Source organism: Crassostrea angulata, chromosome 4, assembly GCF_025612915.1.
Source record: "Crassostrea angulata isolate pt1a10 chromosome 4, ASM2561291v2, whole genome shotgun sequence".
Taxonomy (NCBI): Eukaryota; Metazoa; Mollusca; class Bivalvia; order Ostreida; family Ostreidae; genus Magallana; species Magallana angulata.
The window spans coordinates 43,541,304-43,556,353 of NC_069114.1; the positions used below are offsets into that span (position 1 = coordinate 43,541,304).

At 33.8% G+C, this 15,050-nt stretch overlaps 2 protein-coding genes across 2 annotated transcripts; both read left to right on the forward strand.

The window, feature by feature from the left end:
• The first annotated feature begins 1,280 nt into the window (after window positions 1–1,280).
• On the forward strand, window positions 1,281–6,728 carry LOC128182280 (1-deoxyxylulose-5-phosphate synthase YajO-like). Its single transcript, XM_052850869.1, has 9 exons — window positions 1,281–1,317; window positions 1,728–1,942; window positions 2,076–2,209; window positions 2,314–2,464; window positions 4,990–5,163; window positions 5,333–5,430; window positions 5,779–5,960; window positions 6,161–6,300; window positions 6,533–6,728. The coding sequence occupies exons 1-9, from the start codon at window positions 1,281–1,283 to the stop codon at window positions 6,653–6,655; spliced, it is 1,254 nt and encodes a 417-aa protein (XP_052706829.1). The 3' UTR covers window positions 6,656–6,728.
• A 1,622-nt stretch (window positions 6,729–8,350) lies between these two features.
• Window positions 8,351–15,007, forward strand: LOC128181136 (1-deoxyxylulose-5-phosphate synthase YajO-like). Its single transcript, XM_052849407.1, has 8 exons — window positions 8,351–8,507; window positions 11,587–11,720; window positions 11,860–12,010; window positions 12,166–12,339; window positions 12,436–12,533; window positions 13,500–13,681; window positions 14,100–14,239; window positions 14,749–15,007. The coding sequence occupies exons 1-8, from the start codon at window positions 8,427–8,429 to the stop codon at window positions 14,869–14,871; spliced, it is 1,083 nt and encodes a 360-aa protein (XP_052705367.1). The 5' UTR covers window positions 8,351–8,426; the 3' UTR covers window positions 14,872–15,007.
• Window positions 15,008–15,050: the final 43 nt, after the last annotated feature.

Sequence of the window (15,050 nt, forward strand, 5' to 3'; positions counted from 1 at the left end):
AAAGTTATGTAATTTGGGCAATTACCTTTATAAATGCCCAATATTACTATTAAATATATCGTTTTTGAGTTTTCTTTATTTTTATGGTTTTATGGTTCTTGGTTATAATACAATACTTTTCTTTCTACTTAAACTGTCCTCCGAAAAAGGAGTGTTGCCTTTTTAATTTCATTTTGCTACAGAATGGAGCGCTGATCAGTCGATTGATGAATGGTGACCGTTATATTTGTGAATTCGTAGAATCTAGCTAGATTTAAATTTTGAACTTACGACTCAGTCAATATTAATATTTCGAAAAGTGTAATACTGCAGGTATAAACACAAGTTCAGAATGCTTCCTGAAAAGTTGCGGCACAAACGCAGGTAAAATTAAAGTTGTCGGGATTTGCAATGTTTAATAAATTTGAGATTCAGAAAAAAATGTAAGCACGTGCTTACAGTGCTTCAATGTGATGTTAACCTTTGATCAGTGAAAACCCATTTTGTTCTAAATCAAACCATTTTGTTCTAAATCATAACACTGCGTTCATTTAGAAAGTTACGGTGCGCCGGTTCAACTTTCAATGTTTTATTGACATATTTCACTGACAGGCGTTAGTCACAAAGTGTAATATGGTAGCACATGTAGATTTACACCCGCTGAGAATTTTCTCCCCTATTTCTTTTCAAAAAATTTAAGTTTCATATATAGCGATTGACAAAACCGAATCATGATATATCTATTTAAAACCAACTTAGAAGCAAATTTAAAATGCGAATTCCTTTAACCTTTTAATTTTTCTTTCAAATGCAGTGTTTAAAACATTAAGTTGACTTTGTGTGAATTATTTCACACTGACAGTAGTTTGGTTAGGTTTCGTATTTTTCTTCAGTGCTCGATACCTTCATACCTGCATAAACCAGCAAAGAGCATATCTTTTAATTTAAATAGATTCAAATGTTCATGTTAAAGGATATCAAAAGGTCATTTCATGCCAATTTGATATGAAATATTAAACTACTTACACTTAAAAATGATGCAAAACTCAAAATAATTTTGGAATTTGGTTATACCGAGTATGTTTAAGACACACGTGTTGTAGATAAAAACTGTTGTGAAAAAAAACCCAGTAATGACCAAACTCAATCAATATATTACATATCTCATAAGGGTCGGAACCGGGGGGGGGGGGGGGGGGCTTAGCCTCCCCCCCCCCCAACTTTTATTGCAAAGTTAGACCTAACCATAAGGCATATAGCATCATAAAGGGTTCAGCCCCCCACTTTTTCTCGCAGGAAAGATGATTGATCCTAAATGGACCCTGAAAAAGATGGATAGTCATAAGTCATAGGTATACTGTTTTTTTATTTGGAACTATAGGTAGACTCTCCCACCCCCACGGATTAGGATTTTCAAGATTTTGGAAGTTTTTTTTTTTTTTGGTTTGTCAAGATTTCTGAGGATTAGTCTAGCCCCCCACTTTCAATTTGCTTCCGACGCCACTGTATCTTGTATGTGCTTTGTTAATGTTGTCATTCAGTAAGATTCGCGTGTATCGAAAGTTTGTATTTCAGTCTAAGTAAAGTTTACAGCTATGTAATAAAGTTTATATTCATAAAATGTGGATTAGAGCAGTGTCAAAAAATTACGTAACTTAACGTTTCATTCTGTTTAAGAATTTATAGAAACAGAAATCCTGTGTTAAAAACTGATAATATTAATCGCGAATGGTGCACCATATATTAAGTAAAAGATAAGATAAGGGCTACCCGCGATACCCATCAAGGGGACAACTATATATATATACACATAATTTACCGTAAGTTCACAAGGGCATCACGTCTGTGGATAACAATACTCGTTAAAACACTTCCTATAGTTATGGAGTATAAATACCTCGGAAAGACCGGACTGCGAGTGTCCAATATCTGCCTCGGGGCGATGACTTTTGGCAGTCCACAGGTAAAAGGAAGAAACCTTATTTGTTAATTAGATTTGAATAGTTCAGAGTTAAGAGATTTTTGTAAGGTCACATTTATAAGATTTGAACGCATTAATTAAGATCACTCTAAAAATATATATTAATGTTTGATAGCTTGGGAAATTGGACAAAGAAGGTTCGCATAAAATTCTGGACCGATTCGCTGCCCTAGGAGGAAATTTTATTGATACAGCTAATGTGTATACCAAAGGAGTATCCGAAACTATCATCGGAGAATGGCTGGCGAAGTATGTATATTCTTTTCTTGCTCTGCAATTTAGAGACTGTAATTATAATCATAAATGCATCAATTTATTTTCAATGAACTGTCAAATATTGGACTTTATAACAGACAGAAAAGAGAAGACTTTGTTATAGCGACTAAAGTTAGGGGTCAAATGGGAGATGGTGTCAATGACATAGGTCTGTGTAGGAAACACATCATGGCCAGTTGTGAAGCGAGTCTTAAACGACTTCAGACAAACTACATAGATCTCTACCAGGTAATAAAAAGATCAATTGAATTTTACTGTGTAATATATTGGGAAATAGATCGAAGACGTTTCGCAAAAGACCCACATGGACTTAGACACGATTTAAGCTTAAATCTTTCAAAATTTATCTTTTTTATTTTTGATGTCTAGAATGGTCAATATGGATGTTGTTAATGCTTTTTCAAAATTTGAAAGTAAAAAATCGAGTCACAAGCAAGTTACACAGCTTAGAACTCTTTGTTTTGTAAACAAATCTCGAGTCCTGTTATTGTTAACAGATGTGTTGAAAACAATGTATATTTACCATAACATCGATTTATAACCCTTAAATATGTTAAATATTTGGAATAGGTTGATTTTAACTTGCGTATGCGTGTCAATACCTCCAAATAGTGTCATTTTAGAACTTCAAAGCCTTTTCCTTTATAGAGTGGGTCTGAGCTCCATATTTTTGTCATAGTCTATATAAGGTTTAAAGGGGCATGGTCACGATTTTGGTCAAAAATTTTTTTCCGACTTTAATATTTACAATGCTCCAGAAAGGCATTTTAAAAAGGCAACCGAAATTTGAGGGTCATCTGTTGAGTTATAAGTGAGTTACAGAGCATGAAATTCTCCGCTATGTAAACAAAACGTTTGTTTACATTTTGAACGTTGAAGTTACAATTTCAGTTTTAAACCTAAAACGAATGTGTTAAACGTTAGGAACTGTTTATCTATACTTAAAATAAATTGAAAAAAATAGACAAATAAGCTTGAAAAAGATGTTTACTGGTATATTGAACCTATGTAAACAAAAACAGGGCACGAACTTTGTTTACATGACAAAGAATTGTGAGCCCTGTATCTTGCTTATAACTCTTCGAATGACTCTCAAATTTTATTTGATCATTAGAAATGCAATACTAAAGCATTGTAAATAATAAAAACATAAAAACAGAATTTGCCCCAAATCGTGACTATGCCTCTTTAAAGGAAATCAAATCGATTTCAATCAACGAAAACGTAGAGAGATGACCCACTTTACTTTTAATTGGTCAATTTGTATAGCAACATATGAACGTTTTAGAAAAATAATACAAGTCCGTAAATTCGTGGTTAAAGTGGTTGAATATAGCATTTTACAATGGAGATTGTTGTGACTGAAATGACCCAGTGGTTAGAGCACCGGACATTTATAGGTAAATTTATGGAGCTAGGGTTTATAGGATGTGGGCTCGAAACCACCAAAACTTTAGAATTAATTTTTGCTCTCATCGTTTGTTAAAATATTCAAAACTGAATTATTCAGAAATTGTGATTTTGTAAACTTGAATTAAAACATTATCAAGTATATTTAGTTGGAAACAATGAAATTTCAAATTGTATTTTACGACTAAACCGAATGGGTATTTTGCGCTACCTTGTTCCCCCATCTTCTTTAATCTAATATTGGTCTTTGTTGTTGATAAAATTATTTATGAACACATTGAATCAGTTTAGTTTGTTTCCATAAGTGATTTTGTCAAAGAAATGCTAATTTCTTTGGTTTACATTATTTGTAAACAATATAAGACTCAAGCTTTGTTTACTTTACAACGTCCTCTTTCTGCTCTATCTCGCTTGTAACATGACTTCTTACATTCATATTTTGGTGAACATTCAAAACACACAAATAAACTATTTCATACATAAACATCAAAAATAAAATTTTGATCTGAAATCGTGTCTAGGTCCCTTTTTTTGCTACCAAAATCAAAGTTTTATATAGAGCTTTAAAAATAAGGTGAAAGATAGTTAAAACATATTGAAAATAAGGGTGTAAAAGGTTATCACCACAGTGACGTCATAATGTAGAAATAACGTCATGAAGATTACCTTATTTGGATAAATTGATGATTAGTAGCAAAATATGGGTGTTTTCCGATGGTTTTTCGGCTGGGAGACATGGAGCGCAGGCTTGCTCAGGTACCATATTTCAGAATAATGTGTATAACTATATGAAGAAAAACATATGTTAAAATCGTACTTGAGAAGACCTGCGCTCTATACTTCCGAATGCAAAATATAAAGCAAAAATGAGAATATTTTCATTTGTTTGCAAATATGCGGGAATTATGTCATTCAGGTGACGTCATAGACAAACAGCGAATGAGCAATGATGACTAAAATCAAGATAAAAGTGATAGGCATCCTCTCTACAATGATTTATGAATTTTTTTTATACGAAACTATTTTAAAATTGGTTGAAATCGGGGGCAGATATTTCACCAAACCGCACATAGTCCTTTTTTCATATATTTAATATAATATAAGCATTTCCCAGAGAAACACCTTATTAATTTTGCCGAACTTTGATCTTTGTTGCAAGTAATTTTACCCAATACAAGTACCTGAATCAAAAATATTCCAATTAGTTCAAGTTCATTTGCAGGGAAATTGATCGAAAGATAACAATTTTTTTTTTATTAAGAACCAAGTAAACTCTTATTCTCATATATCATAAGGACCGTTTTGATTAAGATTAAAACTTTCCTTTGTATTTTACCATGTAGATCCATGGCTGGGACCTTGCCACGCCCCCCGAGGAATGGTTGGGAGCTCTGCGGGACCTTGTCAGTGCTGGCAAGGTGCGCTATATTGGAGTGTGCAACCTGTGTGGGTGGCAGCTACAGAAAGTTGTGGAACTCTGCAAGAATGGCGAATACCCACCAATTGTCAGCTTACAGGTATTCAAATTATTTTTGCTCTTATTTCAAATACAATATTAAATTTTTTCCTTCAGTTTTTAACAACATTAAACAAAACAAAAAAAATCCCCCACAAAATAAAAAAACCAAACGAAAAAACAAAACAAAACAACCCCCCATATATGGGATATTTATTTTATTCCAATAGCAACAGTATAATCTACTCTGTCGACATCCTGAGTTTGAGGAACTTCAAGTCTGCAAGATGGAGGGTCTTGGTGTTTTACCATGGAGTCCTTTAAAGGGGTAAACTTGCAAAACTTACAGCCTATTGTGATACAACAGGAAGAAATATTCAAAAGCATTTAAATTTGTTCAGGTTTCACCATGCATAGTCGCAGAACATTTTGGAAATTATTTTTATGACCCCATTAAAACAAGTGCTACTTAATAGTGGGTTTGTTTACATGTATGTAAAAGTGACGATCTTTTTTACACGTAGATTACCGATTTTGGTGTCAGAGAGGGCGTGACAGAAAAAAATATGAGATTTGAACATATTTTTTGCCATAATTTGCAAACTTTTACACATTTGGAACCTTTGTTCTATATTGGCTGTAATGTTGTAACTAAAACTAACGACTGTGTTTTCAGCGGCATGTTGACAGGTAAATACAAGCGTGGTCAAAAACCCCAGCCCACGGCGGGAAGAATCGGAATCGTCGCCCAGGACGAGTCCAAGGCCATGCAGATAGCACCTGCCTGGAGTCAGTACGATAACAATGCTGAGTACTGGAAACTCGTGGAGGGAATGGGGAGGATCGCTAAAGAAACAGGTTCGCATTTAATTTATCCGTTTAATCCGTCTGCTTACAATTATTGCAATTAATATTGAATTCGTACAATAATATGATTGTGTTTTTAGTATAGCTAACCATTTTTTTCAGGGTTGTTAGAAAACGTAAATAGAAATTATATGTAAATAATGAGTAATAGATAAAAATGTTCACTAAGTTCTATTTTTTTTAACAAATAGGGAAGACGATACCCCAGGTAGCCATTCGATGGTTGTTGCAGAAGGATGTGGTTCCATCAGTGATCATTGGTGCCAGCAGTCTACAACAGCTGGAGGACAACATGGGTGCTTCTCATGGCTGGCGTCTCTCAAAGGATCAGGTAAAGACGTGTATAATTTGAATAAAAATGAACACACACAACAGATTGTTGATCACTTAAATATCCATTATCTAATATGTTTGACTCTTTAGACATTTAAAAATGGGCGTTTTAATTTATATTCTAATTACAAATTTATCAGTATGAAAGCAGGCCGTTAGGGAATCACATATAACGAATTATAGATTGCATGAAGTGAAAGTAGATTATATGTTTCTTTTTTTTCTTTCAGATGGAAGAACTTGACAATCTTTCTCAGACAGACATCCCTTACCCCTATGAAGTGATATTGCGAATAGGCGCTGACAGGGATAATCCGTTCTATCCTCAACCTTTCGTAAAGAATACCTACTGAATTTTAAAACGCACTAAAACATTTAGATTTATGGTTGCAACAATGAAAATAAATTTTAATGCTTAGAAATCAATCGCCTTCATTTTCTATGTAATCATTTATCTTATAGAATAACAAACCCGATCATAATGTCGCATGTAGAAAGAATTTAAATTATACGTGATGTACATGTACATCTATATCATAATTCATTAAAGTGTGTTCTTAAAATCCTAATACGGAAGAGGGATAATGGTATTTAAATGAAGCCAGTTCTCGAATGATAACAATTTTTGCAATACAATTTTAGAGCAAGCCCGTGTCTCGGAGAAATTTATCGTTGCATATCATCGCTTTCCTAGAATTTAAAATCATTAATAGAGAATAATAGACACAAACTTTAATGATGTGAAAAAGTCACTCAAATTAACAGTAAATTATTTGATTATGAAAGATATAATGATAAATAAACTGTACTAAACTATGTCAAATAAGCGAACAATTTGCAGTTTGGGGATAAAAAAATCAATATTTAAAATAATCAATTCAGTAAGTAACAACATAGGCCCCAACGGAATTCGAACTCGGGATGTACGGATCACAAGCCTGACACTTTAAAAAAAATCTTTTATTGATTAACAATCAATTATCACAATAATCACATTAAATATCACAATCACCGTCTATATTTTAACACTTCATACTAAAATCTTTAAAAAATAATCAATAGTACACCTTCTGTTTCCTTTAAAAGTGGATTTTTAAAAAAAGAACTTTTTAAAAAACATTTTTCTGTTGTAACGGATCACAAGCCTGACATTTTGTCCACTCGGCTATGGAGTAAGTTACATATTGCCGTCGATAGAATTATTTTAATGGAACGAAATGTTCTCTTCGATCAGAGGTCAGTCATTTTTTGATGATGTGCTATTCCACCTTAAAGCTGACATGAATTCATAAATACGCATTATTTACCTTTTCTAGTTGTCATATTTGTAAAAAGATCTATCTATAATTGAAAAGAATCCTACCTCATCGTGTAGGGAATTCATTTATTACCAATCTCATTATACTTTCATACCTTAATTTCTAAATTGCAAAAACTGGCGATTTAACAAAAATGAAGTAAAACAATTTGCATGTTCACATAAAAAAATTCAGACACCATAGGCGTCGGAACCCCCCCCCCCCCTTCCCACTTTTTTTTGCAAAGTTAGATGTAACCATTAAAACATAGCATCAGAGAGGGGCCAGCCCCTCACTTTTTCTCGCAGCAAACATAATTGTTCTTAAATTTATATATTGTGATATTGAAAATTGGAGTCATTGAAATTTTTGTAGGTAAGAATTATAAGTACAAGAAGAAGTTATATAAGAAGAGTTATAAGTATACTATCCCCCCCCCCCCCTCTGATTAGTTTTTTCATGATTTTGGAAATTAGTTCCCCCCCCCCCCCCCCCTTTTCAATTTGATTCCGACGCCACTGGCCACTACACATTTAATGTATTAAAATCGATGTTTCACAATGTCGATTGAATTGCTAGAAACAGGTATTGGAAAATCAACCAACAAACCAGATGCCTTTAGCTGTACACAGCTGATACGGCCTGCACTAGTACTGTTTCACATTCATCGTTTCCATTATTTCAACTCCCGGCTTTCATAAGCATCTGACATCGTTACAGTTCGAAGATTATCAACATAAGAGCCTCTTCATGTTACTTTGCCCTTATAACACTATCGCGAATTACCTGTGCAACATTGTGGTTAAAGATTGCACGGTTGTTTACAATGGAGTACAACTTTCTTGGTCGTTCTGGGTTGCGTGTATCAAACATCTGTCTGGGAACGATGACATTTGGTCACCAGCGGGTACGTATATTCCTTTGGAGTTTGTTACAGTAGAAGTAGGAAAGGAGACGCTGAACGTAAACTATATTCCCATTATAATGTGTTGCAAGATTATTTAAAGCTAAACACCCAAAATCAGGGACAAGCACTCGGGTATACAATAATAAATATGTATTTCCCCGTATCCAAGTTACTTCGTAGTGCTCAGCCGATCTTTAATTTAGGATCACTGATTTTTTTTAAGGAAACTGGCGTATATAGTTCTTCATGTTGAATTCTGTTACCAGTTTTGCGTCCCTAGCAAACATGCAGTGTATACATCTGTGCTTAAAGGGGCATGGTCACGATTTTGGTCAAAAATTATTTTTTCGATTTTAATGTTTACAATGCTTCAGTAAGGCATTTTTAATAGGCAACTAAAATTTGAGTGTCATTTGATGAGTTATAAGCGAGTTACAGAGCTTACAATTCTTTGCAATGTAAACAAAGCTTTTGTTTACATTATGAATGTTGAAGTGAAAATTCCAGTTTTAGACCTAAAATGAATGTATTAATCGTTAGGAACTGTTTAATTATGCTTTAAATGAAAAATAAGATAGACAAACCAGCTTGAAAAAGATTTTTACTGGTATATTGAACCTATGTAAACAAAAAAAGGGCACGAGCCTTGTTTACATGACGAAGAATTGTGAGCCCTGTATCTTGCTTAAAACTCAACGACTGGCACCCAAATTTCATATTATCATTAGAAATGCATTCCAAAAGTACTGCGAATAATAAAACCAGAAAAATAAAATTTGACCAAAATCGTGACCATGCCCCTTTGACAGTCTCAAAAGTGCAATCAGATGTACAGACCCTGAAACGTGCTACTACACCTCTAAAACGAACCGTACCGGTCCGTGCAAGAAATGAACCGTACCGTTTACAAAACCGTTTACTAAACGAAACACAAAGCGAACCGGTCCCAGGTTTAGGTCGAAGGTCAATGGCATCCGTTACCCCAGTAGTTTCATTTACTTACTTTTACAAACATTTTGCTACATTGTGTAGTTCTATCATTTAGAGGTCCATGCAACCTAAATGCCTCCATCGGAAAGCAACCGACCATAACTTTCCTGGCCGGTTTATATACCCCAGTGACAGCTGAGAAGCGATCGAAACTAATATGGCGACCAAATGCTTTTAATAATACTTTATACAGAACCTTAAAGATCAGTTCCTTGATGTTAATGTTTTTATTTTCCAGCTGATAATTTGATAAGACATACAAATAACTAGTAGTGTTTCTTGATTGAAGCACTTTTGAAACTTATCTGGAGTCCTCTTTTATTTACTTTTTAAAATTCAAATTACCTTATATTGAAACACTGAAACTTTTTAATCGAGTTAATGGGCAATAAACTTCGATAAGTACCAGTCAATCAATGATCGAACTAACTTTTTTAAAACAAAATGGCTGTCAATAGGGCGGCGACCAGGGCTGGAAGAAATTTTTCTTGGCTTTAGTACCCCTGATTCAACTTTCATTTTTCACTGATTTTCTTATATATACGTGTTACCATTAATCCTCGCTTCGCCTCTCGCTGCGCTCGGTATAAATTTATGTCAGCTTTATGGTGGTATTATGACAGCTTTCAATACAAGTTTAGCTTTTTTAAAAAAGCTTACCGTCTTTAGAACAAACCCTAAACAGCACTTAGTTATCAAAGACAGTTTAACTTTTTTTTTATATATATAAATGTCATCTTCCTCTACATAGCATGGCGAGTGGATTTATCCAAACATTTTTGCGTAATGTGTAGTTTAAGCCTGCGTGTCTAAAATTCAGAACTGCGTACCCGAGCTTGTAAGTTGAGATCGACTATAGGGTGAAAGAGATCTTAGGTAAGGTCGTAGACTCGTATTATTTTGATAAAATCAAAGTTATACCACTGCATTTATCTATCTAAGGTGCAAATAACTTTACCTATATTAGGCATACCGCATCAATTTTTTTAAATACATTTTTGTATAAATATTTGAATAACAATTCTAAAAGAAAAATAAATAATTTCAATAGATATTATAGGATGTTACTTTCGACTAGTTGGACCTGAAAACCAAAGGCTGAATTTCATTCATAGCAATTTGTATTGCTTTTTCGTTTTCTCACTTTTAAGATTTGAAATCTACGAAATTTGTTAAGTCGTACGTGAAAAAGATCATCAGAAAATTATCTCCCTTGCGCCGAACAGTATTTTAATCAATGAAATAAATGTAAATTTTCACATCATGTATTTTCAACCAATCACAAAGGAAAGGAAGTGCACAACCCAGAGACTGTAAATTATTTTAACTCTTTATACCGTCTTCCAAGGAAGACGGTAATAAACGTGAATAAAAGTACATATTTATCAGAACGCTTTCACTGGTTTAGAATTTTGAATTTTTACTATATTGAAAAGAGAAAATGAGTTTTAATATTTTTCAAAAGGCAAAAATTAGAAAAGTCCCAGAGGGATTCAAACTCATGACTAAAATATTCGTAGTAAACGCTCTAACCCATTGTGCTATGCTGTTAAGTTACATTTTAGGGAAGATAATATTTATACAATGATACTTGATTTTGTTTTTTATTTCGTTAGGAAGTACATTACAATATAGAGGTGTCCCATACCACCTTAAATAAAACGCCAATTTAATGTCGTTGCGGTCAGTTAACTTAATTATAAAGTGTTGTTAACAAGTGAATGACCGATACAATATATTTGACTGATTTTAAAAACTTCTTGGGTTCACGAATAGTTAAAGTAATCGTCTCGTGTTACAGCAATGGGGAGCCCTTTTTAGCTCACCTGAACCAAAGGTTCAAGTGAAGTTTTCTATGAACTGTTGCCCGTCGCCCGTCCGTCTGTAAACTTTTCACATTTTTAACATCTTCTCTAGAATCACTTGGCTAAATTTAACCAAACTTGATACGAAGCATCTTGTGGGATGGGAATTCTAAATTAAAAATAAAGGACACTACTTTTTTAAAACCATATCTAAAGTTATGTAACACCTTACGTTTTGAGAATATTGAATACTGATTTATTTTGATTTATACATTTTTTTACAGTGGGGAAAATTGAACAAAGCAGGTTGTCATGAAATCCTGGACCGATTTATTGATCTAGGTGGAAATTTTATTGATACAGCAAATATGTACACCAAGGGAGTATCAGAAACCATTATTGGCGAATGGCTTGTAAAGTATGTCCACAAAAATATCAAAACAGTTTAAGACTGCACATATAGCATAATAAAGACGATTTTTTGTTATTCAAAGTATTTGGTGAACAATATCATCATTGACAATTAAACATGTTTTAAATATTTAATGACTGAACAGACAGAACAGAGAGGATCTGGTCATTGCCACCAAAGTAAGATCACCTATGGGGGAAGGTGTCAATGATATAGGTCTCAGTAGGAAACACATCATGGCCAGCTGTGAAGCGAGTCTGAGACGTCTTCAAACAAACTACATCGACCTTTATTACGTAAAGTACTTTAGAAACCAATTGTTGTACTTCTTTTATTATTATCTAAACACTTTGTTAAATAATTTTATCCATAACATCATCAAAAGACATATATTAAAAACCGTTTTGAATCTTATTGAAGAGAATCTGACGGGTTTGTTCCTTGGTCATAGGTACATGGTTGGGACGATGCCACTCCCCCTGAGGAATGGATGGGAGCTCTAACGGATCTTGTCAATGCTGGAAAGGTGCGGTATCTTGGAGTATCTAACCTATGTGGGTGGCAAATGCAGAAAGTAGTCAACCTCTGCAAATATGAAAAGTACCCACTGATCGTCTGTTTACAGGTACTTAATCACATTTTTCTGAGTGAAAAGACTGTATGTACATGTATGCTCTATGTGATTGATGAAAATGAAACGCCCAAGTGACTTATTCTTCAGCAACAGTATAATCTACTCTGTCGACATCCAGAGTTTGAAGAATTCCAAGTCTGCAAAATGGAAGGTCTTGGTGTTTTGCCTTGGAGTCCTTTGAAAGGGTAAAGAAATATTACTTTACAGATTATCATATCATCATCTTGCCCGTTCCTCGTGGTAAAACCGATTTTTTTCTCGAAAATGTTGCGATACACGCTGACACAAAGCTTTAGATAAGGATAATTTTAAGGCAGAAGAAATCCATAACTTAAATTGTTATATATGAGGTATACCATGCAAGAACATAAATTGAAATCATTTGTGTGTAGCACGTCAATATCAAATCAATGAAAACGTGAAACTGCGAAATTTTCACTTTTGGACGTGTGCTTGGAAAAAGGGTTGATTCATTTGTAGGAAAGGATAATAAAAAATAAGGAGAATGGCCCAGATAAATTTCATCCGTATACTAGTACTTTCTGCTACTTTTTCACTGGAAGATTTTAGCAGTTGCTTGGACAAATAACAAGTAGATACATGTAAACAGGACTCATGAAATGCACCTTAACAAAAAGACCACACACTTGGCTTCAATATTATGTATGATTTGCAATTGGTCCACATTTCATGTATATTCTAAATGTCTGAAAAAGCTCAAGGACAATATCATATATCCCTTGCATGTTCGTATAGACAATCTTTTAAATATTTAGAAAATCTATTTTGAAAAAGGATCAGGGCCCACAATAAGCATCCTTTACAAACTACTAGTATATTATCTTCCCAGCAAACTTCGATCATTTTAATCAATACTCGCAATGTCCCGAAATAGTGTTGCAGTTGCCCTATGTTTGATACTCTGTGTACGAAGGTCATCTTTTAATCTTGCCAATCCAAAGCTTTTAAACAGCAAATTAATGCACTTTCCTATACACAGATGAAACTAGATAATGTAGTTGGTGACTTTATATATTCCACTATCCAATAATATAGCAATTTTAGATTGACTTGTAAATGTTTTAGTTAATTGGAGGGTTGAATAAACAAACACCGTGACAATGCAATGATTTCAAAAATTGCTTTTTCAGTGGCATGTTATCGGGTAAATATAAGCGTGGAGTTAGACCACAGATTTCGGCAGGAAGAATTGGAGTTGTTGCTCAAGACGAGTCGATGGCACTAGAGGTAGCTCCGGCCTGGAGCCAGTATGATCAAAATGAGGACTTCTGGAAACTCGTGGAGGGAATGGAGAGGATCGCCAAAGAAAACGGTTTTCCCGACTTAAAAAGATTTTTCAAAAACTGATTAAATTACAATTAGATGCTAAATTTTAATTTTGGGATTATATTACTATATTTATAATAAACGCTAACATCCAAAATACAATTTGTTCCAATTTGTTCCAATTTATCGCATCGTTGGCAAAATGGACAAAAGTATTTGGTCAAATATACAACTAAAAGTCTAAAAACCATTGGATACACTGTGAGACTCACAACTTTTTTTCATCATTTTAATTTGAAAATTATTTTAGAGGACATTTAAATCTTAGGCGATTATCTATAATGCAAATGAATATAAAGGTTTTTTTATTCAAGGGAATTGATTTATTAAAAAAACAGTGGCAAGTAGATTATACATGTTATCAATCTTTGTTTTCACTCACTATGATTATGTTTTCTGAAAAGGAAAGACAATACCCCAGGTAGCCATTAAGTGGTTGCTGCAAAAGGACGTGGTTCCTTCTGTGGTCATTGGCGCCAACAGTCTGCAACAGCTAGAAGACAACATCAGTGCTGCTCATAACTGGAAACTCACAAAGGAACAGGTAAAATAGAGCACAAGTAAAGTAGTTTCCGTGTTATAAAATGTGGTATGGGACACCTCCATATTGCGACGTACTTCCGATCGAAATAAACAATAAGTCAAGCATAATTTGATAATTTTTTTCTTTCCGAAACTGTTAGCTACATGTAACAGCGTAGCGCAAGGGCTTAGAGGGATAACTACCAATCTGTAAGATATGATTTCGAATCCCACTAGGACTTTTAAACGTTTCCAAAAAAACTTAAAAGATATTTGTTTTGGTCTAATATTGTAAAGTTTGAAAATTTTAAAACGCTGAACGTATTTTGATTATAATCTATACTTTTATCCGCATTTATATGGACAGGTGCCCCGTACTATCTGTATATAAATGTATATGTATGTCTTTAAATAGGTCTTTAGGTACCATATGTCTGCGTTTATCTACATTGAAATTTTAAATTTTTAAAGTTTGTTATAAAAAATTAAAAAGAGACTGATTATAAATAAACAATTTCTTTTTCTAATCAGATGGAAGAACTTGACTCTCTCTCTAATCCTGGTACCCCGTATCCATATGAGATGATTTGGAGAATGAACGCTATAAGGGTGAACTCATTCAATCCTCAGCCGACTGTCACAAATTCCGTGTAAAATGTAAAGATTCACAAGAAGACTTTGTTATATCTTAAACTATTCTTTGTGAGTTACGTGGCATAAACATTTAAATTTTCTTAATCATGAACTTGTGAATTGTTCATTTATTATATACAATAAATCACAAAAAGGTTTTATTCTTATGATAAAAAAAGACCTCTCTCTCTCTCTCTCTC

Coding starts and splice junctions, on each gene's coding strand:
- LOC128182280 (XM_052850869.1), top strand. CDS start 1,281: ATGATTGATCCTAAATGGACCCTGAAAAAGATGGATA. Junction 2,210..2,313: donor ATCGGAGAATGGCTGGCGAA/GTATGTATATTC, acceptor ACTTTATAACAG/ACAGAAAAGAGAAGACTTTG. Junction 6,301..6,532: donor GGCGTCTCTCAAAGGATCAG/GTAAAGACGTGT, acceptor TTTTTCTTTCAG/ATGGAAGAACTTGACAATCT.
- LOC128181136 (XM_052849407.1), top strand. CDS start 8,427: ATGGAGTACAACTTTCTTGGTCGTTCTGGGTTGCGTGTATCAAACATC. Junction 11,721..11,859: donor ATTGGCGAATGGCTTGTAAA/GTATGTCCACAA, acceptor ATGACTGAACAG/ACAGAACAGAGAGGATCTGG. Junction 14,240..14,748: donor GGAAACTCACAAAGGAACAG/GTAAAATAGAGC, acceptor TTTTCTAATCAG/ATGGAAGAACTTGACTCTCT.